The sequence below is a fragment of the Brachionichthys hirsutus genome, unplaced genomic scaffold (assembly GCF_040956055.1).
Source record: "Brachionichthys hirsutus isolate HB-005 unplaced genomic scaffold, CSIRO-AGI_Bhir_v1 contig_200, whole genome shotgun sequence".
In the NCBI taxonomy this organism is placed as follows: domain Eukaryota; kingdom Metazoa; phylum Chordata; class Actinopteri; order Lophiiformes; family Brachionichthyidae; genus Brachionichthys; species Brachionichthys hirsutus.
The window spans coordinates 91,386-118,413 of NW_027180317.1; the positions used below are offsets into that span (position 1 = coordinate 91,386).

General features: G+C 42.7%; 1 protein-coding gene across 1 annotated transcript; it reads right to left on the reverse strand.

Annotated features, from left to right (window-relative positions):
* Positions 1 to 25,089, reverse strand: LOC137912589 (insulin-like growth factor 1 receptor). Its single transcript, XM_068756726.1, has 21 exons — positions 24,999 to 25,089; positions 19,417 to 19,983; positions 10,608 to 10,911; positions 10,279 to 10,415; positions 9,645 to 9,789; positions 8,340 to 8,548; positions 8,015 to 8,141; positions 6,884 to 7,119; positions 6,339 to 6,506; positions 6,052 to 6,259; positions 4,834 to 5,138; positions 4,501 to 4,634; positions 3,684 to 3,843; positions 3,475 to 3,574; positions 3,121 to 3,191; positions 2,795 to 3,024; positions 2,264 to 2,371; positions 1,696 to 1,858; positions 1,024 to 1,153; positions 786 to 920; positions 1 to 508 (listed from the first exon to the last, which is right to left on the reverse strand). Exons 1-21 carry the CDS (start codon positions 25,087 to 25,089, stop codon positions 1 to 3), a joined length of 4,236 nt encoding a protein of 1,411 aa, XP_068612827.1.
* Positions 25,090 to 27,028: the final 1,939 nt, after the last annotated feature.

The following is a 27,028-nucleotide window of genomic DNA, read 5'->3' on the forward strand; positions in this document are numbered from 1 at the left end:
TCAGCAGGCAGAGGACTGTGGGAGAGGCACGGCTCGTTCGTTACTGCTTCCTCCATTCATGTGCGCGTACGGCGGCAGTTCATCCAGAGATGGCCGTGTTGTGACACTTGACCCGGACCCTGCTGCTAGGCCTGATCCTGACAGCCCATTGGCCGCCTGTTGCCCAGAGAGCGGTTTGTCCATGGCAGCAGTTGATGTACAGGGACTGGAGGGAGCGCTGGGGGCTAGTGGCGGGGTGGGCGGAGCCTCTAAACTCGGAGAGGGTGGCGTCTGTTGTGGGACTGTGGTTTGCTGTGTGGATGTAGAGGGGTCCAGGGGAACGTCATCGATGTCGTCCATCTTATCCACGTGGAGCTGCGGCGCGTCGACTGGCTTGTTATTGGAACTGTAGAAGAAACTGACTTCCCGGAAAGACGGCTCCAAGTCGTCCTTTATGCTGCCGATGATCTCGATAAAAGATGGACGCATCTTAGGGTTGTACTGCCAACACATTCGCATCAACTCAAACCTACGGACACAAACAAATGAGGTTAACCTTCAGCGACAACACGTCTTTCACAATGCAAAGTATCCAGAGATACTGCACATTCTTACCAGCAAGCCAATATTCACTTCAGTAAAAGCCTTAAAAATGCACACATGCACGCACAGAAGAAAAGCAAGGCCGACGGATTGCAAGCTTCATATTTTGCATACAAATCTGGCATCGGAAGCGATCTAACAGTTGAGGTCACTGATCACTTGTGATTTATTTAGCAAAGCAGAGCCAGTAAACTGTGTCTTACAACATGTCAGGACAGTTCTGTGGTTTCTCCAGCAGGCCTCCCTCCATGACAAAGCGGAGGACCTGCTCATTGGATAGGCCTTGATAGGGCTGTTCCGCCAGTGAGGCAATCTCCCACAATACAACCCCAAATGACCTAGAGAGGGAAAGTGGGAGGGCTTAAATTGCTTAAACTACCATAATATGGGGATATGCAGAATAAATAGTAATGTTGGCGTCTGTCTGTGTGAGGCACCTACCAGACATCAGAGTTGGTAGTGAAGACTCCATCCTTCAGAGACTCGGGTGACATCCAGCGAACAGGCAGCAAACCTTTACCACCTTTGCGGTAGTAATCTGTCTCATAAATGTCTCTGGTCATGCCAAAGTCTGCCCAAACAGTGAAAAAGTGAAGCATTAATGCCTATAAAAAAACCTGCATTCAAGTAGTTAATGGTTGTTTGGGTCCATATATTCCACAGGAGGGCACTCTGGGATTATAGAATCACAATCAGAAAGATTCTGTACTGGGATTACAGGCAGAGCCACATTTCTACAGTGACTTCCTTACTAATCACTCCATGGCAGAGTTACAGACCATTAAAAAGGCTGTTACAAAATTGGTTGTACCCCCAAAGGGAAATAAATCTGGAGAATATGCCTTATTTGCAGCAACGCTGATTCTTCTGGTTGCAACCTTTTACATTTAATCTTAAAATATTTCCATTCTAATTCATTTAAGTGCTCAAAAACATCTTTCCTTTTTTTAACAGAACAGATCTTCCGTTTTTATGAGCGCAAATTAAATCTAAAAGACGAAAGCCAGGATTTACAAAGAAAGTTGATAACCGACACCCGTCACCTGCGACGGAAATGTTCTCATTTCGGCTTCACGACTGGCCGTAACCTCCGCCCCGCTGACATTCCTTTACCTCCTATCTTCACGGTGAAGTCTTCGGCCACCATGCAGTTCCTGGCTGCCAGATCCCTGTGGACAAACTTGTTGGCGTTGAGGTATGCCATGCCGTCAGCGATCTGCCCGGCCATCTGAAGCATCTTCTTCAGAGGAGGAAGAGACAGGCTTGACCACTGTTGCTGAAGAAAGACAGGCGAGCAGATGGATGAGTCACTCCTCAGAAATGATGAATGCTTGCATAATTAGTCATACTAATTACACGAGGCGGCTGCGACATGAACTGAGGCTAAAATATCTCATCTGCATTCATATGAATCTTACTAGGTGTTAGTTGTGTTTAGCAGCATAACACAAAAGGTTATGGACTGATCTTGATGAAACGTTCAGGAAATGTTGGGAATGTTACCAGGAACAGATGATTATATTTTAGTGATGATCCAGGAGAGATCCTGGATTTTGGATCACTTTGAAATTTTTGTTAACATCGAAGTAAATGGGGCATTAAACTTTGTTCCTCAATACTGTATCTCAGTTGTGAATAACTTAAACTAATAAGCAGTGGGAGGCTACAGGTCAGACAATACCTCTTTAGGTCGGAGGGAGCGTAAATAGCTCTTCAGGTCTCCTTTAGTCATCAGCTCCATGATCACCAGGGTGGGCTGGCCCTGAGAAACCACTCCCAGCAGACGAACCTGCACCGAACACAGCGCTTTACATCGGTGGAAAACTTTGGTTCACAATCTTGTCTTTTTTTTGATGATGAATGTGTTCAAAGAATTACCCATCACTGCCCATCACAGCATAAAATGCAAATATTATTCAAACATATTAAAAATAGTATAAAGAATGACTGATCTGATTTTGAAAGCCGTCTCCTTGAATAATTTACATTTACACGATTCAATCATGCTTATCCTTTCTGACATGCAGTTTAGTAACATTGAACCATTAGTTATTAGTTATTCATAGTAAGTTTATAAAACAGCAACATGAGAGTCTAAGGTTGCTTTGTGTTAATCATACAGGCATGGAAGTTTGCGGTTTCCTTTGACCCCGTTGTGTTGAGTGAAACTAGGGAGGGATAGATCACAACTCTTTTGACAGTGTGTACATACCACATGGTGACAGTTGAACTCCTTCATGACAGACGCTTCATTGAGAAACTCGATTCTGTCCCTCATGCTGGCTGATTCATTGACGGTCTTAATGGCGACACGTATCTCTGGTTCATCTTTCACCACACCCTTTGCCAGGCCCTCATACACCATGCCGAAGGACCCCTGACCAAGTTCACGACTCAGGGAGATTTTCTCCCGTGCCACATCCCACTCGTCCGGTACATACACTTTATAGAATAAATAAGATGCGTATAGATTTTTTCAGTCAGACAACTTATCCCATGTGTTTTTCGTCCTTTCATTTATTCTCACACCTCACTCACTTTCTGCAGCGCTGAAATACTCTGGGTTGACTGAGGCATACAGGACTCCATTTCCAAGCCGGTCGCTATTCCTAACAGAAAAAAATAAACAAGTAAAAGTTTAAAGACACAAACACGCAGGTTTACTCAGTAAAAAATAAAATAAAAAATCTTCCAAAGAAAATTGTGGAAATATTTGACTATCGACTAGCTGCTAGAAGCATCTCACTTCTGCTTGTGCACCTATCCTTCCTGATGTAACCACACCACTCACTAGCTAAGCTTTCCGTTTCATCTTTTTCTGTATGTTAAGTATTGCTTTGTTTCAATTTATTCTATGCAATTGCAGGGAAACAGTTACTGCTCTAAACACACCTTTTCCTGTTGAAGACCACCAGGATTGAGACGAGGACACAGATGAGGAAGACGATTGCAATGGGGATGAAGATCATTGCGTAGAGAACGGTTTCATATTCTGATGGGAGAAACACTTGGATCACTTTGATTCACTTCAGAATCATTTCTCTGCTTTAGGAAATAAAAAGGGAAATATGAAGGTAAGGGTTCGGATGATCTCGCCCTACCTTCAGCCACGTAGAAATCCAGAGAGCGAGTCCAGGAGCCGTTGCCTGCCAGTGACGTAGCTCTAACTCGAACAGAGTAATTTCCTGGACTCAGATTGTTAAGACGAACTCCACGCTGGGTCCGATAAATTTGACCAGATACACATTCATGCTTCTCAGTCTGACAAACAAAACCACACATAGAAAGAAAAAAAATACATCTTAGATTCAAGAATCACACTGTCTACACTTTACTGAGAAACAAATGGCAAAGACAGGATTGACAAACCTGGATTCACCCTCACTCATAAGTACTAAACAACAGTGGAATATATTATATACTGGAAAGTGCACTTATAAGATCTATTACTGTGACTGCCTAACTTGTGGTTCTTTTGTTTTAATTTTGGCCATGTTTAACACCTAACCACTGCTGGGTCCGTCCTTTAACACAGAACAGTCTGTCGCCTTTAGTCTGAAATGCATAGACGCTGCAGCTGTCAGACAACTAGAACTCACTTTCTGCAAAGTTTGTCCTCAACTAACCCTAAAACAAATTATTACTAATGGAAAAAATCCCAGACTATCATTTAGATTTTTAAGTACTGCCAAAAACCAAGGGAAAAAAAACAGAGACTTAGACTCTGAAACAAATATAACTTAAGATACGCCTAAGGGGGATATTGATTTGTCTCTTCTCTCTTACTAAATGAAGATTTAAGATGGATAATTGTTGTTTATAACTATGAATCTGAATCTGTTTTTTGGCTTCCTAGTTGCTGTCAGAAACAGGAGTTCCCCCACAAGAGAGCAGGTCTATGTATTGATCTTATCTTACCTCAGAAGCCAGTCTAAACTTGATCTCATACATGAGGATGAGTCCATTGGGGCGATGTGGCTCTGGCCAGCGCAGAAACACCCAGTCCTCGTGGCCCTCCCAGGTCACAGGGCCAGGTATGTCATCAGCCTTTTCTGAAAACCACAGGGGGGGGGGGGGAGTAAAGCATGGTGAACACAGACGTCCGGACACGCAACAACCTCACGAGTAAAGCGTACTCTTCATCATACTCAGTTTCAACATTCTCCAGCTACCATTTTGGCAGGAATACACACCAGGTGGACAACTGCAATCATACTTGCATTGCATCTGTAAATAGCTCATTTCTCTAACCTGCTGGCTTTGTCCTAGAGAAGACAAACTCCGAGGCGCTGCAGCGTTGGACCTGTCGATTGCAAGCATGAATGTCGATGCGATAAACTGTGAACGGTTGCAGACCAGCGATTTGAAGCTCCCGCTCCACGACTGATTGCTCCATGAACTTGAACTCTCTATCTGCCAGCTCCACATTCATGGTGCTGCCATTTCCCGCAGTTTGGAGAGGAGGAACAACACTGCTGTTGGCGTGCAGCTGGTTGCGGCGGGAGTGAGTAGAGTTGGCTATGCCAAAAAGATCTCTACGGCGACGATCCGGAGGCCTGTGGGTGGGGGAAGGAGACGGAAGACCGAGGATGAGGTTGGGAAAGAGGGTCTTTGTTTTCTTTGTTATCTAAATACTAGCAGCTGCTGAACTTCTTTTCCTCTGCTAAGTGCTTGACAGGACATCTGGCTAAAAGTAAAACAAAAGATGTAACATTAACAGACTCAACAAGGTTTGTGCAAACCAGTGGATGAATCCCTACATAGGACCGTCAAATGGAGGAGTAGTTACAGCCTACAACAGTTCCTTGTTGATCCCAGTTATTGGAAAGCCTTCCTGTTCAAACCTCATTCTTTGACCCATGTGGACGTTGCAGAGCTAAAACTTGGAGTTACATTTCAATATATCATTGTAGCAGTGGGGTTTCGGTTAGCCCTTCATGAGCTGAGGGAGTGTGTTGGATGGGGTTGGGAAATGGTGTCAGGGAGACAGAGCTTATTAGCCCAGGTACTTTGTGTTGAACTGATTGGTCTCTCTCCCTCAGTTTCCCATGTGCTGCCTATTAACTCTGCCCAGAGTCTGAGTGACAGCCTGGAACAACTGGAAGCTGAAATAGTTCGATGTGTTGAATTATGGTGGGATTTTCTGTAGCAAAATCTTCAAAAAAAACGTAGACTTTTTAAGAGATTTACAGACTTACCGGTATTTTAAATGATATATATATTTTTTTCATACACAATATGTGTGGTTTGACGCAAGTATGCAGCAGAAGGCTGACCCTGTAAATTAAGCAGGAGTTATAAAAGGGGCAAAGAGAAAACCAAGAACCACTCACTCCACTGGCACTGATTGATTTGGGTTTAGACTCCTGAGCATAATATTCAAAAGTGAAGACAGACTAACGGCGTTAACAACAATTGCACTAACATTTTGTCTCAATCAGGATCATACAACAAATCACTGATGTGCACCTCGGTGTGAAAATGGAGTTGTGCAGAAAGTTTTCAAAAGCTTTTCGGTAGCGTGCGTCTGCAGCTTCAGCATCCAGGTCCTCAGCTGACTTGGGACAAGGGCAACATGGGCCCTTGTCTGCCCCATCAAGCTCTGGCTTAGTGGGCTTGGCATCCTCTTCATGGTCTTCCACACCTTCTGCAGCGATCCTTATGGGGATCTTCAGCTCTGAAGGAGGAAGAGGCAGAAGATGTGTTTTTTTTAGGTGAACTCTAACTCAGCAGAATGAACCGGCATGAGTGTGCACCTTTAGAACAGTAGTTGTGCTGATACAGCTCCCGGTCTTCAGCTTGCTGCTGCCATCTGACCAGGTAGTAAGTCTGGTTCCCATTTGGTGAGACAGGGGGTGACCAATGCAGCACCAGCTGTGTGGATGAGTTAGAGTAGGCTCGCACATCCTGAGGCATGGAGGGCACTGAAAGAGAGACAAAGAACTAAATTCTAAAGATCTCACAGCCCCGCTGCGACTCAGAACCGGAGACCTGATTTTTAATTAGGAAAAGCTTCTTACCCTCTGGCTGAGAGGCAGTCTGCCAGTGCAGATGTGATTCTGACATCACAGCAGTGTTACGACTTTACAATGCAGCTGGATTTATTAAAAGCACTCTTCCATTTTGGCTAATTACATTAGTGTTTTTTTTAAATCATTTCCCTCCATCTCTTTGACTTGCAGCTGTGTTTACTAAAGCAATCTTTCTCTCCATCTATTTACAACATGTTTGAATCACACCCATCATGAAACCATTTTAATGCATTTGAAAACAAGTCTAAAAAAGTGGCTTTGATATTTACCTGAAGGGCTAGTGCGGATGTAGACAACCTTGCTCTTGGCACCAGGCATATGTTTGTCCTCCACCATCAGAGTGATCGCCTTCACAAACACAGCATACTGCGTCCAGGGCTTCAGAGCAGTCAGCAGTACTCCGGGGTCTGAGTCCTTTTCTGCTCCAAGTTCCACATCCACCATATTCCAGCTGTTAGAGCCACATCCATCCTGCCCCTCAAACTCTGTAATGTTCTGGAATGGCCTGTGAAGAAGGAGAAAAATGTCAGGGCTTCATCATTAGGTCAACATTTTTGGCTGAATTAATTACTGCACTACTCAAACAGACTTTTGGGAATATTTTTGGAACAGCATAACATTTTTAAAAAGCAAAAAATCTTGCAAAAAATAGAGGAAATGTTCAGACAAAAACAATGAGGAACTCCCCCAATTAAAAAATATATATAAAACAAACAGGAAAGTCGTATTCCCACCCTGTTTTCAACGACACTGTTGTTACCAGTCAATTGATTAGTCTGATTTATTAGTTGGCAGCAGGATTACACAATAAGATACGCTTTTATTCAGTTTAGTCATTATTGTGGAAACTATTGGGACAGTCATTTAACTCAAACATTTAATGACAGATTTGCACGCAACTTACATCAAAGATAAGAACCTGGGTTGGAAAGAGGTGATCACATTTTATAAAGAACTAGGCTAAAGGAAACGTTGATTACGTACACTGGAATGGCAATGACAAAAGGTGAAGTTTGTGAAATAACCTATAAATCCGGGTGTTAATTACTATTCGGAACATAATTTAGAGAGAGGGACCCTCAGCCAAGTTTCAACATCAAGTCACGACTTCTTCTTGCTTATCATTCATTCATCTTCTTGACTGATAATATGAAATCTGGGTTGCGGGATGTACTGGAGTCTATCCCAGCTGTCTATGGGTGGGAGGTGGGTACAACCTGGATGAGCTCATTTCATTGCAGAGCTTCTTGCTTATCCAAATGAGCAATTAGCACCATGTATTTATCTCATTATGGGAATATGGATAATGGAGAAGAAAATCCTACTTAAATCTTTGCTTCTCATCAGTTTAATATATTTGTACAGAAAAACAAAAATCACTAAGATTCTGAAAGACTTACGCCTCCTTATAGTAGAGAATGAAGCTGATGAGGTCTCTGTAGTCGGGAGGATGATAGCGCTGCCAAGTCAGTTTGATCCTAGTACTGCTGGTGCGGTTGGACTTAAACTTGAGGATAGTGCTTTCACCTGAAGAGAAAGAGTGCCGTTATAATGACACTTATTAATAATTATACTTCTGTTGAATGAGCTGCATGTTGACAGATTATTGTGGTTTATCCTGACATGTGGTTCAGAACAACATCAAGCTCAGATACGTTGCTTGCTTGTTAGTAAACTACTGTAACATGTACCGGGCATAGCAATTTAAGTTTCTGTGGTTCTTACAGCTGGCTCGGTCTCCATTGTTTCGGAAATCACTCTCAACAAAGCGGCTCTTGACGCCCGTCTTCTCCCACATCTTGCGGATCTCAGACATACACAGCTTTGGGTTGGCACTGAAGAACAGCTTTCCTGCCTTGATGGTGAGATTGTGCTGCTTCCAGTCCCAAAGATACTGGAGCTGGTGGTTGTCAAAGGCTGAGAATGCATACATGCTAAAAAGCAAAAAGAAGAGAGGACAATTATTCCAGGTTTTACTGTATGAGGCCTATGTGTTGGTTAACTGTGTGTTCACATCAGTCTTAAAAGGGACATTTACTTTTCCCCTTTTTGTACAGTCATATTTTGGTGGTTTCGGGTAATTTCAAACCAAAAAACTGCTAAATTAAGTCAATCCTGTGTAGTTTGCGTAGCTCTGTAATCAAGTATTGGTTCAAGTCTCGGCAGCACTCATTTCATCTGGGAAACAGTGGGGGGGGGGGGGGGGGACACGTTCACAAGATGTGTGTACACGGTCCCCGTGACTGCGCTCAGCACATCCACGTGGCTTGTGCATGAGTCGTCACGAGTTGCTCAGGAGCCTCCACTTGCTCATTTTTGTTGATGTTGGATTCTGGTTCAAACATGTATGGTTGAATCTTTTTAGCCAAAAGTCACGGGTTACCATGGTAGCGTGCAGCTGCACCCATGCCCGCTATGAATTTAGTTTCGGTTTCATTTTCAGAGGCGTTTCTGACAGAACTGTTTGAGACAGAAAAGAGGGACGCGTCCTGCAGCATCTGTTTGCTATTTTGACCAAAGACCGTCACAGATATTTCATATAAGTGTCTGGGAACTGCGCTAACTTGTGGAAAAAGGGTATAATATGTGACCTTTAAGGTATCATGGACAATTATTTAATTTCAGTGCATAGTAGAAAATGACCAATCAGGAGTCATGATTCACATATAACTACTTTCTGTGAGTGAAGAGAGGAGAGGTCCTTTTTATGAGTCATTGGATAGCAGACATCCATGAATGACTGTAATGTGGGCTATGAGAGAGAAATTCCTGTGAACTCAAGATAGAACAGATGGAGGTGGGAGTGAAGGCCTCTCCATGACCCTGACAGAACCTTTCCTTGGACTCCTGGATGTTATGCTGCTGTCAAGGCCTCTAGTAAAAAAAGAGATTGAGGTTTTTTTCCTTCTTTAGGCAATAATATTACTGTGTACAAAAATCTGTTGGCTGACAACATTAGGCCTGACTGTGAGCTGCTGAGGACTCAAACTGAGAGTTTGTGTCTCTGTGCTGGAGCGTGTGTGGTCTCACTCATCCAGTAGCGTTTCTCCATCGATGTATCTCAGGCTGCGGAGGAAGGCCAGGGAGCTCAGAGTGTGGGAATGTCTGATTCGCACATAACCAGTCACTCTCTGGATCAACCCTGTGAAGCTCTCCAGCTCCGCCACCATGTTGTCTAAACACACACACAAATTACTGTTAGTACTTACATTTCCAACAGTCTTATTAGCCTATGTATTTATACATTTATTTATTTTTTACTGAACTTCATTTATGAACTTTCCTGTCTTCCCTTTGAATTAATTGTCCTCCATCCTCCTCACCATGTGTGTTTATGGTCTTTTAGGAGATACCGGTACCTGAAAATTAGATCCCTTGCAGAATCTCAAGGACTTCTAATCATCCTTGGTCTTGACTACTCCTGATGTAATTTCTGCCTTGCAGGACAGGTTGCTGGTAATAATGCAAAGCCCAAAGCTAGCCCAGTGAATCAGTTTATTTTTTCAGATAAGGAAATCTGGGACAGATGCCTTATGGGATTTTCCTGGTCATGAGATATCAGAGCGACTAACAACCCTCTTTCCTTTCTGTATTGTGGTAGTAGAGATTAAGTAGAAATGGTAGCATTAACTGCAGTGCAGCTGTGGTACAATGCAGTACTTACGGCCTCTGCGGATGTTGATACACAGGCTGCCTTTAATAACAGTGCAGCCTTTGAGAGACTGAGCGGCAACCACCGAGTCGATGACCTTCCCCTCGCACACCTTATCGCACAGACCGTCACAGGCTGTGCAGAATGTGCTGGAGACAGACAGAGGGTGATAAAAGAAGCAGAAGATGCAAATGCATTTTGACATTTTATTGATTGGCATACTCTAAACTCTTGAAGCGCTCTCTTAACCTTTAAACTTTTGTTTACATTCCTGAAAAATCTGTCTTAAAGTACTGGTTAAATGATGTCTTGGAGTGATTCGCATATTTCGTGCATTTCACCTGTTGGGCGCGGTGCGTGTGTACCCAGAAGGGCATTCAGACATGCATTCTCCCCCATGGATGATGATGCTGTCATAGTCGAGGAGGTGGGCTCTGGAGCAATGCTCAGCACTTATGCAGAGCCAGCCCTCAAACCTGTAGGTGTGTGGTGGGCAGTCAGCCACGCAGCGTCCTTGGTGGTAGTAATGCACACATGCTGCGCATGCTGTGTCGCTACCAGGGACTGTACAGCTGCCCAGACACTGAGGGTGGCAGCACTCTCCACCTGCTGTGCATGCTCGCCGCTCACACTTCTCTGGGCATTCTGTTGGGAAGAGAGAGGCGAGGTATAAAACACCTGTGCGGATGATTAAATATTTTGATATGAGATGTTACTTTTTTTTGTAAGCCTTACAAAGAAAAGTATACAAAATTCATATCCTATTATGCAGCTCATATTAGGGATGCCTGCTAATTTGTGCTTAATTTCAATCCTATTCTGATATTCACCTTTACACATCACCGCTACAAAGCTCTCTCCGAAAGAGAATAGTCTGATTTATTTTCATACACTGCATTGGATCAACAACCAGTTTTGAAAGCGCATACCACTGACCACGATACGAGTGTGTAAAGGCCCTGCTTATGTCAACTTCTGTATTAGTAGCTCCATTTAAAGGATACAATTCCCTTATCTGCTGGTAGATCAAAATAAAAATAAATACATCAAGAATTTTATGTGCAGTAAGTCATGTTACATAAAACTAATTTTGTCAGTACACATCCAGCCCATTATAACATTAAAACGTTAAGAAATTATACTTCTATAAACATAAATACGGGACGAGAAGCATTTCTATTCTTCTCTCCTTCCTACCAAATTCGTTACAAATATGAATGTAATGGATGCAGAACCCATATGCAGTGCAATCAACTATTCAGCAGTCTGTTTACACTCAGCAGGGGGGAGCCAGAGCTGTGTTTCTCTGGCACAGAGCGTTCTCCCTTGAGGCCGAGTCCCGACCGCCCCCTGACAGCATATCTCCCCTCAACTTCTGCAATGGGGTGACGGCAGCTATGTTGGAAAGGTGCTATTCTGCAGCATGAAATATATATGGCCTCTGGCCCTTAGTGACAGGAAGCACCTCAAAATTTGTCTAGTGCATAATAGTGTATGTGTGCGTGAGTGATTGTCCCTCTAATGTGGCCCCGTGATGCGCCAGCGACGCATCCAAGATGTACTCCGCCCCTCGCCCATAGCAATATGGGATAGGCTCCAGCAGACCCGTGACCCGGGTCCTTACATGTCTTCCGGGGAACCATAAATACCAGCTCAGCAGGAAGGTGAGCTGGGAAACTTAGAGCAGTAATCTGCCTAATGGTGGGAAAATACCCGGGTTGTTAGTTCTAAACAAATTACCCCACAGCAGCCACACCCAATCAAATAGCACTTCAGAGTCATAAGACGGTAAACATCTTCTTGGGTGGTTTAAAAAAGACAGTGGCAGGTGGGCTGATTTCCTTCTAACCCTCCCGCCTGATCAACTGATCAATTAATAATTATGGCACATTGTGAATTGTTGTCCACCGGTGAGTCTGCCTCCCTACACAGAAAGGGAGGCAGACTCACCTAACGAAAAACAATTATTTTATAATAAACAAATACGCAACAATATTTTTGCCCTATTTGGATTCCCACCAGCACTGTGCAATGGTAGGGGTCACACTGTTATTTAAATATCTTCTCGAAAAACATCTATCTTTTGTCTACTTTTATCAACTCTCCTCATCCACAACACAACAGGAATGAACAAGAAGGATCACCAGCTATTAAAAACATAGCTGCATATCATAAACCTTGGCCTTAACTAAGAGATATGCATCTTAAGATAGCCTAAACACAGCCACCGGATAACCTTGTGGGCAAAACATCTGCCAGATCAGCTGACCCTACAGGATGAGGACAGATAAAAGGAATTCCTGGCATTCTCCTCCCGCCTGACCTGGAGAAGACAAGACAAATCAAATATGTCTGCCCCCTGTGCCTCAGCAGAGCCCAGCCAGTAACAGGGTGGATGAGGCTTACAAGCTGCTATCACGCTGGCTTCTTCCCCGACACCAAGGCTACGACTTCCTTCAAAGGACAGACATCACATATGTTAAAGTGGGCAAAAAGCCAAAAAGGGTTGATGAAATATCTGTCAAAAATAATGAGGTTTATGTCGAGGTCACACAACAAGACTGTGGAAATGTTACTCCGTAATGAACCAAGTCAACTGAACTTGAAGGAAAAGCCTGGAGATGTTTTGCCTCTTATCCAAGAGCTTCTTCAGTTCCGTCCCTTGGATGAGAGGGAGGGGAAACATCTTTCCTATAGTTGGTTATATCCAACACAGAGATCCACCAATACCTGGAGGACTGAGAATCTCAACAGATGACACAAGACCTACATCATCTACTATGAAAACTGGTTTGAAATTGGTAGAAATGATTTCTCCTGTTTGACCTACAACTGTCTCGGGAAAATCGGCAAGTAACTTTCACATTTTGGGAATTATATGCAGCACTGAAAGCACAATACACTGTGATTATTTCAAACCTATTGTGGGTTTTTAAATTCTATTTCACAATAGATGCCAGGGTGACTTAATAGAAAATTAGGCTCCATCAGAAAATAAAATATTCCGACAAGCCTAAAATCCACCAGCAAGAGGCACGTCTCAGCTCCTGGTCACAGCACATCCCATTTTGACAGTGTTAACAGAGCACAATTAAAGGCCACATAATTACAGTAGGCACTTCAACATAGCCAAACCCGCAATATTCTCTTCCAGGAATTCCAGGGATGGGTGTGACTGTTGACTAAAAGTAGTCATGGATGTGCCTGGTTTACAAAGCAGAGTCCCTGTAATTACCAGTCCTGACAGCCTCCGTGTTCTGGCTCAGGGTAAGGGGTGTATTACTAGTGATGGATCATCGTGCATTTTTATTTTTGCTTTGATGACCAATGCCAGATTTTAGAAAGTCCACAATACCTGAAAAACAATGGAAGGGTTCATACAATTCTGTCAGAAAAAGATGACCAGAGTTAACTGTCTTTATGTTTGTCTACTGTAATAAAGACCTTTTATAGATTGCTTCAAAAAAAAAAAAAGAAAAAGTGGGTTACAGATCTAGTAATTAAACATGAGATACATCAAGTTTCAAAGTCGAGGACAAAACCACAAGGATGACCACAACAAATATGACTAGTTGTGGCGTTTCCAGCATAGTGATCTTTATATAGCACTGTTGAATCATATAAAAATAGGAATGGCCGTACCCAAGTCATGTACAGGCAACACATATTCTTTCGATGAATGTAGAAAACAGTTTGTTCACACAAAACAAATTCAAGTCATTAAAATAGAAAGGGTTGTGTGAAAGGCAATAATTTAATAAAACATACAAACACAGTGCAAACCTGTTAGGTGAAACAGACGTCCCTCGAACAGAAGCAAATAGAAAGGTAATACATGTAATAACTGCAGTTCTTGGTATAATTAAAGTTATTACAAGCTTGATATTTATTTTTCCAGTGAATAATTTTCAGTAATTATTAAGTTTCCTATATGCACTGTGTTTGGTCCGGTGAGCTTTCACACGGCATACAAACCAAACCAGAGTCCACTTTGAAAGCGACCCGAGACCCACGTTTTCATGCGGCCCAGAGTTTGCTTGTTTGATCCGCACCAAACAAAAACAAACTCCAAAACAAACTCTGGTCCGTTTAAAGCGGGCCAAACAGCTCTGGTGTGAACGTGACTTAAGTCATATTCTGACAATAGATTCAAACAGGCAACCATATGGTCCAAGATCAGTTGAATCCGTTTCATCTGTAGCGTGCGTGTGGAACGACAGAATGGGTGCCTGCACTCGGTACATGATGGTATTGAGCTAATAATAGCAGCGATTAGACAGACATCAACGGGAGCTGGTAGACACTGGGCTTCCTTAAGCCCTCAGCATGAGGTCAGCCTGTCTGGAAACACAGCCTGGTTGCTGGAGCTGGGTACCTCTCTGTTTTCATTGTTTCTAAACCAAATATCTCCATCCTCATTTTCTGATGTGATGATTGTGTATGTGTTCCTCTTCACCTTGATTCATGCATGCAGATACAAAGACATTTGAATGTACTGAAGCATTTTTGGTACCTTATCTGACCCTCAACAGCTCGGGGGGGCATGGATGCATTCCCTTACCCATACCCTTGATCGTATCGTATCGTATCTGACTTTGTCATGGTAGCAGTGTCAGGTCATGTCAAAATTGAGGGCTCATTGTTTTTAGCCTGCTGTGTGCCAGATGATTCTTTTGTTTACGGTGCTGTGAGTCGTTCTTGTACACTTCTTTATTTATTATGGATGTTTGGAGCGCTTTAATCGGGAGATTTTGTGAATTAATATGACGCCATTGTCTTTGGGATTCCCTTTAGGGCGAATCTTCCTTGACCGCTGTAATCTGCTTTATCACGGGCAATATACTGCACGTTTGATTCAGTTTAGGAGACGCAGCCGAGTCTCTGCAACAAAATTGTAATTCCTGGGTGGTGTGAACCAAGGCAAGGTGAGGGCTGTCTTCCTGGTGTACATTTCAAGTGTTTCCCCTGTTATGCTCAGTGATCTTCCCCCTTTGGGTTTCATCTTGTTCGTTATTTGTGTCGTGGTGACCGTGGTTAGAGCATTTGCTCGGAAGAACATCCGTGGTCCAGGGGGAGTCGCCAGCTTCTCTTTGCTTTTCATCGCCGCCGGGCTAATGTGCATAAATACCCACCACACATTTATGCTGCTCGTTTGATTGTAGACCCTGCTGACATCCCTGTGTGTTACATTGGTTTCAAGAACACTTTTATTAAAAAATTTTTTTTCTAGAATTATGCCAAGTGTGGAAAAATCATTTTCTCCTCCTGCAGACGGAGTCGCTCGATGCACAAAGGAGCAACTGCTGAAAATCGATGTCTGCAATAAACGCTTCAATAGTTAATATCCGTTTTGACATTGGATCTAACGAAACAAAGACTTTAGCAGAAACAAACCCATGTACCAGTTAGGTCTCATGCCGCCCGCTATTGACAGCAGGTTTGCTGTTCGATCAGAAAAACGAGCTTTTCGTGTTTCAATTTGAGCAAAATAAATTTAGGTCACCCAAAAATCTAATATGATCAATAGGAGATGGAGAAGGATGTGATAATCAGACTCATACTTTAGATGTGAATCTTTTGTGCAATAACAATTTTTGCATTTTTATTAAATATATAATAAAGCTATTGCTCAGAAGATTGAAGTTGGGAAAACTACATGCATGGGGCAGTGTTTATGCACTCTAGTTTTGTCCTTTAAGAGCTTCTTGAGAAAACAGAATGTTCATTGTACTTTCCATTGTCCCATCAGGAACACATCTAAATCACTGATCAGAAATGAGCACGCACTGACGAGGCAAGTGCAGCAAATTAATTCAGCAGCAGGCTCAGCGACAACCCTGACGACAATCCTTTAAGTTTAACGTGTAATACTTCAAGTCAGGGGTTAACAAAATATATATTTTTTAAACTTCCAGTAAATATATTAAGACCCATTTAGTACTTTAATGATGTGCTTTCATCTCTTTAGACAATACAAAACACCGGAAAAACACCCCCCATGCTGTTCAGTGTGTGTGTGTGTGAGAATGATGGAGACAATGTGTTTGCTTCCCAGCGTGCATGGACATGGGACTTTTCTTTAGAAGAGGCCTGTGAGCTATGAACGAGACAAAAACACCCAAACCAGACTCCAAAAAACAAACGAGGGAAGTAAACACGAGAAAATGCAGAAGAATCCCCACTTTCCCAGAAAAGCAAACAAGCTTTGAACACTCTTTCTTTGTATTAGTTATATGAATGAGTGCATTTAATGAATAAAATGCCTTTGAATACAAAATTACCATTCATACCAGCAGAGGAAGCCTGTATGAAAGACGCATCAAAAAAACAGGCCCCAGATAAGATCCCTGAAGTTTGATACGGGGCATTATCAGAAGAGAACAACAAACACCATCATATGGGTCAGACTTTCCTGCAACGGGTAGAAAGCAAGTAAGAAACATCAGGCTTCACTATTCTTTCCTGCCACACACACTCAGGACGCTAGCACATGCAATAGAAATGCAGCCTCTTGGGTTTGTTTCCTTATGCTGTTGTTTTAGGCCTATCTCAATCATAGACGACTCTTAAATGATTCAGGCTGTCATTAAAAATAAGACTTCACATGGCTTTCATTTGTGGCTGAGAAAACTGAAACGTGGGTCAAAAAGTTGAGGTTTTTTTGTGTGACTTTATAACATACTAGTATCTACACAGCAGAGACAGATACCCTGTTCACAGTGTTTTCACTGACGGCCTGGAAATGAACGCAACGGAGGAATAATGGGGGGGTTCTCCGATTATAATGTGACATTAACCTACAAAGACATGCAGGCCCTAAAGGTTCGTCACATGTCCAGTTAGCCAGGTTCTGAAAGTAAACAGTAAAAATAATTTTAGCTTTGGTAGTCATGGTCAAAATTAGCATTTTCCACTTGTAAAATGTGCGCAAAAGTCTAGCCGCCACCAGGTGTCTTTGCCTTTTCCATCACATCTGTTTAGCAGCAGCGCTGCATTCATATTTAAGACCACCAATCGACTGACTGCCACTGCTGTAGTATCTACAATAGCTCATTGTTCCCATGGGTAACATTTATCCATGATAAACAGACAAACAGACAACAAAAAACAACCGACCAGTGCGGTTGTAAAGTCGAACAGTCGTCAGTCGCAAGTCGACATATACTGTAGATTTGTTATTGTGTACATTATACAAGTCCATTATTAGCAATGCATTTCAGTAAAAGCTACATTTGTTTCCTGTTATATTAGGTGGAGTTCACTGAACTATTCTGCACATGACTACAGGTTAAGGGTTAATTCCTTGTCGAATAATCGGCTGAATTCTCAGTCAAACATTTAGGAAATAGAGAGTATTTTATCCAAATGTTACACTAAACACCGATCATTATGTTTGAAGCTACACTTTTGGACTCTGGTTGGCGTTTTGCTAGGAGCAGCAGACGTCCAGAACCGAGAGAAACAGTAGCAGCAGCAGCTGTCAAGCACTAGCACTACTAATAGAAGTGCTACTAGTCCACACGCTAGCTGTCGGCTATTTAAAACATTAAGAATAATGACAATAATAACTAGAAAAGTACTCGGAGAGCGCAGACCTCCGCCGAGCAGTTCATTCCACTCATAAGAATTTTTATACACCAACCATGAAAAGTAAAAGTGAATCGGAGCCGATGTGTATTTTTAACAGATGTTTGAATCTGTAAATTCTGGATCTGATTTAGATGAAACTCGGTGGTAGGATAGAGCTCTCCACCCTACAACAAAACATTGGTCAATAATCAATCGAGATATCCAGCAACACATTTTGATGCTCCATTGACTGCAATGTCACTGAAAATTTCAAACTGATCCATATTCCAGGATCTCTATCAGCAAACATTAACTGAAAATGTCATCAAGATCCACCCAGAACCTTTTGAGTTATCTTTCTAACAGACGGATGGACAGACAACCCCCGCCTCGGCGGAGGCAATAATGATAATACATTCCTGTTCTTCACAGCACCTGCAAAGTTCTAGCTGCTCAAATGTTAATGTCCTGTAAACTGCACCATATCTGATGGCTGATATTAATTGGACATGATCAACATTAAATCAACACAATTCTCACGTCCTATTTGATTGAGGAGTAGTTGAAGCAAGACAGTAGGTTGTTGTTAAACTCGGTACGCACGAGCATGCAGATGAAGACAGCTGCACGCAGAGTTTCTTGTGGACACAGGAGGTCACGAACCATAAGATGACTGATTAAGTCATCAGGATTGATGATGTGTCTTACTGGATGAAAGCCTCACTTCTCAACAAGCATACCAATTCCCAAACAAATAGAGAGAAAAAAATCCAGATTTTATTGTGACCTCACCACCACATTTTCTTGCTGACCACTCAACACGACAGTAACTCACAGAGCCAACCAGATTCTGTGCATACGGAGATAGCTGAATCCGTGTTTGAGTGTGTATGCCTGCGTGTGCACGGGCATCTTATCCAGGCCACGTCTGCAACAGTTCTATGTCACATGACTAAAAACATCAACACGCTGAGTCTGCAGTGAGGCGCCAGTCACCAGGGAAACAGGTCAGCCAGACACACGCAGACAAAACACATCCTTTGAAAAGTCACTGAGAAAGCTGCATCGTAAACACAAAATTAAAGGGAACGTTCATGCTCACTGTGCATGGAAGAGTTTGATTCAAATCTGAGCTTTTATACCCTTAATTTACTTGATTTAATTCACCTTTTAGAAAGATGAGCGAATATGAGCTGAACATTCACAACACCTACAAATGTCACAGAACATCTTGAATGCATGGTGAAACGGGTGCCGTTTGTATGCAAGAGGTGGAGAACTGACAAAGTTTTTCAATCCAGAAAACCGTGCTCGATAACCTGGGCTGACTTACTCTGAACCTCCATCTAGAACTTTCTTCTTGTTTCCATAAACCTGAGCTGGATTACAGTAAAGATCTACAGACAAGTCAGTCATGAATGGCACCTCCCCCTACCATGCCCAGGTAGAAGGCCACAACACAGCCATTCATCACACTCCCAGATTACTATCTGCACATGGAGCTGAAGGAACAATCTGCTTGACACATTTGCAATTCAAATTGCTGGACGAGCTCTCATTTATGATGGACAGTCAGCTTACCTTTCTGGCAGTAATTGGAATTCCAGCAGCGGTAGTTGTAGTTGTTGTTGAACATGGTCTTTCTGCACTGAGGGTTGTTCTCCATGATGCCTGGACAAATATCACTACACTCCTTTGACTGCTTGTTCCCAGCGATATAATTGTTGAACTCTGCATCCATGATTAGCGACCAGTCTATGGAGTCCAAGTAACAGAGCTCGGGGTTCTTTTCGATACGGATGGCGCCGCGGGTGACGTTCCTCAGGTTGTACAGGCCTATGTCCTTTAGGCTGGTCATCTCAAAGATCACAAGGGCATAGTTGTAGAAGAGGTTTCTTCCGCGTATGACAGTGAGATTCGGAAAGAGCGTGCTCAGACTGTCAAGGCCGGACACTCGAAACAGCAGCAGGTAGTCTGTGATAATCGTCAGCTTGGGGAAGCTGAGGTAGCGGAAGACTTCCTGGTTGTTGATGTTGTTGTTTTTGTCACCGATGAGGAGGATATGCAAGTAACCCTCGACCACCGTGCAGTTCTCTAGACGTCTGAATTCACTGATGTCATTGCCAATATCAATGCTGGGGCCACAAACTGCAGGGGGTGACAAAAGGACACAGTTAGGGGTCCGCATCAATTAAATTCGACAGTAGCAGCCAACACTTCATTAAAACTGGTCTTGATCATTGGATGTATCCTTGGTGCGGAACAGTTTTATAACCACAACACGAGTTAGTTAAGAAAAACAGCAAAACAAATAACAGTTCTCAAAATGACACACTACTTGGTTAACATATGCAGACAACAAATAGATGAACACAACATTAAAGAGAACTAAAATAATGCCCTCCATTGTCTAAATATCAATATTTAATTAAGAGACGTGCATCATACGTATATCAAATGTTGACACTCGAGCTGTGCCATTATTGACAAAGCGTGTTTGCGATACTAAAGTAAACATTGTGTGACAAAGTCAACACTTGATCCGGATTCTATTCAAGCACGGGTTAACCTCCAGGGTTTATACTGATCTGCCTTCGAGCTATTGTTTGTGTGAAGTGGAACCCCAAGTTTGGTTCCACTGTTTGGTTTTGTCAAGCTTCCGTAACAGCTATAGCACTATGAAGAAAAACACACTGGACTAAACTAGAAAGAGAAGAAGTCTCTTGAATGAGAGGTGAAACATCGTGAAGATTGTCCTAACAGTCCAGTTGACTTTAGTCAAAATGAAATCTACCATGATGGATGACTGAGAATCTCCATACCCATCTTACAAAGAGGAGTGACAAAAGTTCTCCTCTGAATTATGTGTGGGGAATAATGCGAACCCTCATCAGGAACTTTGACCCACCATGATGGGAGGAGCGCTTGCTTTCCCGACATTTACTCTCACCTGTGTGCGGTGCTCTGAAGAATGCACTCACAGAAACATGGGGAATTGTCACACACCACTGTGGGGAGGATTTAGACTTCAAATGTCAGAGGGTAATGAGTCCTGGAAAACTCACACCAAGCAGCTAGCAAGTCATCCCTCTGCTTCTTTGATGCTGGTCGATAAAGTTTTACAGTATGAATGTGATGGAGAAAGGTTTGGAGAAGTTGATTCAGTCCCAATAAATCATCTTTCTGAATTTAGACATTTCATAATTACAAATTGGGCCTGATGAAGCCACATGAATGCATATAAATAAATGTATACTTATGATGTTTGCAGCTCGATCAAGAGCTAAAAACATCACTGTGTGAACTAATAAAATAAATTAACAAATTTAAACAAATAGAATGTTATTTCCTTTTTAATCACATTGTTAATGTCTAATACATTTATGATACTGAATGTAAATGGTAAAGATTGATTTTTTTCCAATGCAGAATGTAATGAAATCAGTTACAGAGAGTTCTACTAATACAAAAAACTCTTGTTCCTGACGAGATATGCGGCGTTCTTCTAGAAAAAAATAATGGCACTGAGGCGGAATAAAGTCCAATTTCCAAAAGAACACGACGGATATTCCCGTTGGCAATGGACGTTTCCCTCTGACCTCTCAACGTGGTTTGAGATCAGAGCACAACACGAGGCTTCACATTGCATGGTCTCAGAAAAGAAAAACCAATGTTCAGAGATGAGCTTTAACGGTCATTCAAAATTATCTGTTGGCGCAAAACAATAAAAAGATATCTAAACGTTAAATTATGGTTGAGGCCAAATATGACCACAAAACCATGTTTTCAAAAACAAACAAATCGCTATTAGCCATCAAATAAACAATAGTGTCAAGTCAGTATTTTTGTCATGAAGCGTCGTTGCTCTAAAACTAACCACAGAAAATGGTCAACAAAGGTGGACTCACATAGCTGGATCCAGTGTCAGTGACAAAGGGACTATCTCGTATAGCATCAGCGTTTTTATATACTGGGTAATAGAGTAGCTGCTCCCTGATACTCTAGGTGAACACAACGACTGCTTTTCCACAGTTCCGTTTTAACATACAAATTAAGTTTCCTGTGCAAGACTCACACCTGTTCAACGTGACCGAATGCAGCCAATCGCCGGCTCCCGTCCAGCCTTAAAAGATTAATGGTGTGTATAGGAAGTAGTATAAAATGAGATTTTATTGAGTCAATTCATAAAGTATAACTACCGGTACATAGAAAGTGGTACATTTCTATATTTATTTTTGCAGGCTCTATTTCTAATATTTAGGGAGTGGCACCAAAAAAAAAAAGAAATGGGAAAAACAGAATCTAAAAAACAGTTTGTCGAAATCAATTTTAAAACCATTGCATAACTTTCAGATTAAGGATTACAAAACACAATATTCATTTTGTTTTTATTGAAATAAGGATTTTTCTGCAGATTGTTCAGTACGACCAAAAAGCATGATTTATCGCCGTTAACTCTTTCAACCTTCAAAGTTCACTAAAGCTCATCGTTTAACTTGTAATACTTTGAATTCAGCATTTTAATAAAAAAACAGTTTGGTTCTGAGTGTTCCTATAAAAAGGCTTAAGAACTGCATGCTTCTCTACTAAAACTGCGGAACGTTTTCGTTTGGCGGATTCGATGAACCGTTTGAAAATGTCTTTGGTGTTATTTAAAGCCAGCATTGTGCTCGTGTGATGGCTCCATTTTTCGCTATAATCTGCTTGGCAGTGCAAGCAGCCCTCATCAGGCTCCATTCCCGCTACTACGATCCCAACATACAGGACTGGAAATACACAAGACTTGCGTCGTTACATCACCACGGCCTCGGCGCCTCACCTTCTGTGGCCTCCCTTTGACGCCAGCATGCTTATCTTTCATGGGAACTGCTCATGAACTCGCTTGTGAAGATACTAGATGAAGGTTCCTGATCTGAATGAGTGTCTTGTGCACCACTGGAGTGAAAATGCCGTACCGTTAGCAGGTGTACGCTCCGCTCCTCGTGCACCGACACATTTTAAACAGCTGAGTCCACAAGCCTATCGCCGTTGCTTTGATGAGCCTCCACATCACATATTTACTTTTGATAATGGTTTCCCAGCTGGTCGCAGCACCCTGACTAGTCACAGACAATCAGAGGAAATCCACAAGGAGAGCCATCAGAGAAAACACGGGGCGCAACACGTCTGCTAAACTGATACATCATGCACTGCAACGAGACCGCAGCAAGTCTGCTTGCTCCTCATTCCCATCACAGTGAGGGGGGGGGGGGGGGGGGGGTGCTCGTAAATATTTTTCCACATGACAGATGTGGTGGGAAGAAATGCATTGGGAAGCCTTTCTCTAGGATCTCTAGAGGATTTAGAAGGATCTTTGTTGGCAGGTAAAAGGTGTTTAGCTCATCCAGGTCTGCAGTATTACAAGTGAACCTGGTTAACCCAGACCAATGGTTCCAGCTGCCCTTTGGTCACAACTGATATAGTAAGCCAGCAGGAATGCTCCGAGTTTAGCCACACAAGGAACCTTCAGACAGCTCCCCACCGGAGGGAGAATAAATGTAGAATTTTGATGGGAGCACCTCTCTGCTGCTCCCAGGTTTGTCCTGTCACCACTGGGGCTAACAGTAAACCCCATGACACGCAGCTCACAAGCTCCTCACTCTTTCCAATCAACAGAACTTAGTCTGTTTTCCTTGCGAATGTACTTTGGCTTGTTCTATTTTAAAACCCAGACCCTGGTTCAAGCCCCCACGCCACCCCTCCCTAACGTTATAATGAATGGGATGAATCAGGAAGCCAAGTTTACAGGATAGATGGAGACATGGAAAATGTTCAGATGGCAACCCCTAAAAAGACCGTCTGAATAAACACAGGGGCTTTAAACTGATTAAAGTTAAATGTTTACGCGCTTATAGAAGCTACGGGCTTCGTGCTATATGCAGCAGTTAGTCATTACTTTAACATTCACTCAATTTCTTTCATAATTCAAATAAGTATAATTTAGTTCAATTAATATTTCTGGACTACCATTTTAGAGCCCCAGCACTTCTGGACTATTTTTCCAGATGGGAGACAGTTGCTGTGCCCCGATCAACTGCTGCTGCAGCCATGAACAGATCTCCAAGTTTGTTTCTTAAAGCAGAATTACCGTAATTAGCCCAAGAAAAACGCACTGAAACCTTTGCGTAAAACAGGAATTAATGATGTGATTTCAGCCAGTCTTTACAGAGAACATGCTTGCAGGGAAAAAATAAATCCTGAAATGAAAGTCAAGATCGTGTTAAATTCACTAAAGCCCGGCTTGAAAAGTGAGAGGACATGACAAAATAATAAGTCTGAAATTAAATGTAAACCCAAACCTTCACTGTTGTTACTCCACTTATTATATGATGATGGTCAATTTTTATCCCATCTGATGCCAAATCACAAATTCACTGAAATTCTTTACGTGATCTACATCCATCAAACAAAATACTGTGTTCTGTTAACTTTGTAAATATGGCGTCTGCCAGCTGATGCAACACTAACAGTTTACGGTAGGTACCGCTTCCTCACCTCAGCATCAATACATCGGATCTCAGGATGCCAACGAAGACAAGCTCAAACAAACTAAGTGAATTACACAAATCAAATATTTTTGTCAGACTGACGGATACTTTCCGTGTTTCCTTCATCATAAATGCAACACACTGTGACTAAGAGTTGACAGTGTGGTATGCAGAGCATACAGAGCTTGGTTGACTCATGCTGATGTATTTACAGACACAGTGACTAATTTGTGTGACTTATTTTAAAGCCAATTTACGTCACAGCTACTCCTTCTAATCTGACCAGTGGAATTCATCCAGACCAAGTTAACTAAAGCTCATTTCACTTCTAGCACAAACATGTATCGTTTCCTCTTACATATGAAAATTAAAGTGACAAACCCATACATCATATTTAATGTCTTCCATTATCGTGTAACCACATAACTACATTGTCATATGTCTTATTTCTTAATCTGTATTTTTTTTTCCAGATATTTTTACAAATGCAGAAAACGTTTTTTTTTTTTTCTTTTTAAACTGCCACAAAATTTGTTGGCCTCCAGTGAACTATAGATCAACATATGACGGGAAAAAACATTCATGCATTAACATCACTCCCGTAACGGAACACATTTGTGGAGGCGCGTTACTTACTCTCTGCTGCGGCGGGCCGGAGGCAGGACGACAGACCCAGCATCAGACCCCAAAACAAGGTCAAGCGGCTCCTTCCCGTGCGAGACCCCATTCCTGGACCAGGAATCCCTCCAAAATCCTGTGAATAAGTATGTCGAGGGTGAAGAGCCGTATACAAAACCTGGTCAAAATGATGTTGTTACCCCCCCCCCCACCCCACCCCACCCCCCAGCCTGCACAATCTAGGCTAATGGGGCTAATGGCTACTGCGCAGCGGCTAGCCGGATAGCTCTCCCACGGGTTCTAATTGGACTCTAATCCAAAAATCGCCGATTAAAAAAAAATGTAAAAAATAATCTCAGATAATGTGTCGCGGTTTAGTCACGCCAAAGACGACACCGCAACGAGATGAAAACCGACGCAGCTACACTGACGGCGGGGATTCCTCCGGAATCTTCTTCACGCTCCATGTCTGGAGGAAAACAAACATTGGACGTCCCGCTGCTGCTGTCGGATCCACGGGAGACAGAAGGCAGGTCACCCCGAAAGGAGATATTCGATCAATGCACAGTCCCCCTGAGTGTACAATACAACGGCTACTCACGAATTACCCAGGATAAAATCTGGGTTCAGACCGCAGCAGCCTCCTCCTCCTCCTCCTCCTCCTCCTCCTCCTCCTCCTCAGCCGCGCGTAACGCGCACACACGCAGCGTTGTCGTGATATCTGCAATTCGCCTTCATATCAACGGAAAATTCAGCATTTCACCCAAAAGCTCCGGGTCAGATCAACCAAACGTGTCTTCGTTGACAGCTAGCCGAACAGGACGCCTGTTTGGGTATTTATTTGTACATGTAGTCCCCTCCGACCAGTCTGCAGCCCGCCGTGTTCGTGTTCACTATAAACACGGCGCCGTACGCAGAGATCGTCTCTATTTGAAAAGATGACTCACTCCAGCTTCTGCCCCGCCCTCCAGTCTGTGACGGTGTGTGTCCCTAATGCAGGTTGAACAGTTACCATAGTGACTGCTGGTTTGCCCGACACTCGTCTTAAGATCAGCCTTATCGTTCTGTTTAAATATTGAAAGTAGTGTAGTGATCCTTAGACGCTAAACCGTGTCGCACAGTCTCCATTTTTTATCATTTTCATTGCCAAAGCATAAGATGTCGCAGCGTTATTTTTCCTCCCATGAATACCAGAGGTAAATGTTATTCAGTGGGCCAGCAGCCAGTAAACACAATTGTTTACCAGTTTCACGAAATCATTAATTTGTAATTTGTCACCTGCGACACTCCAACGCGCCAAAATGGCATACAAAATCTGTACAGAGTGAGATGTCGGAGCGCCAGTCTCCTCTTTGATCACAGCCGCAGAGACTCTGTTTACGACGCGGTGCGAAGGAAATCCGGGATGCTGATCCAGGACCAGGGATGTTCGGCCTCACGAACACACGGCTGAAAGGCGGCGTCCGTTCGGGACTGCTGTAATTACACTCTTAATTAGTTACAGGCGTGTTTTCATATGATGCGCTGTCTCGTGTTTTAGGCCTGTCATCAACACATGTTGTCCACAAAGGCTATTGCAAGGCTATTAAGAATTTAGCCAACTGCAATAGAATTCAATCAGATAATTAATAAAATAAAATAGGATGCCACTCGGAACAAGCCATGCGTTCTCTTAAATCCGGAAGGGTTCTTTAATTCACTCTTTGGCAGAGGTAACGATCACATTTTTTTAATAATCCCTATTAGTCCAATCAATGTTCTACAATTTGACCACATCAAAATGTGAAATATATGGAACATTTTCACAGAAAAGAAATCAGAAATTTGGGGAAGTAAATCCCTCCTCCCGTGTGGTCGTGTCTTGAGGAGCTTGGTAAACACCAACTCATGCGACCCGAGATCCTGGAAAGGAACCAAAATGCTGCCATCTTGAGGGGGGTGGAACCAACTGCTGATTTATAATCTCCAGCATAATAAAATAATTAAAGCACGAGTGAAACGTAGAAACTACACTTTTTCCCCCAAGGAAACTGTGAAAATAATAATAT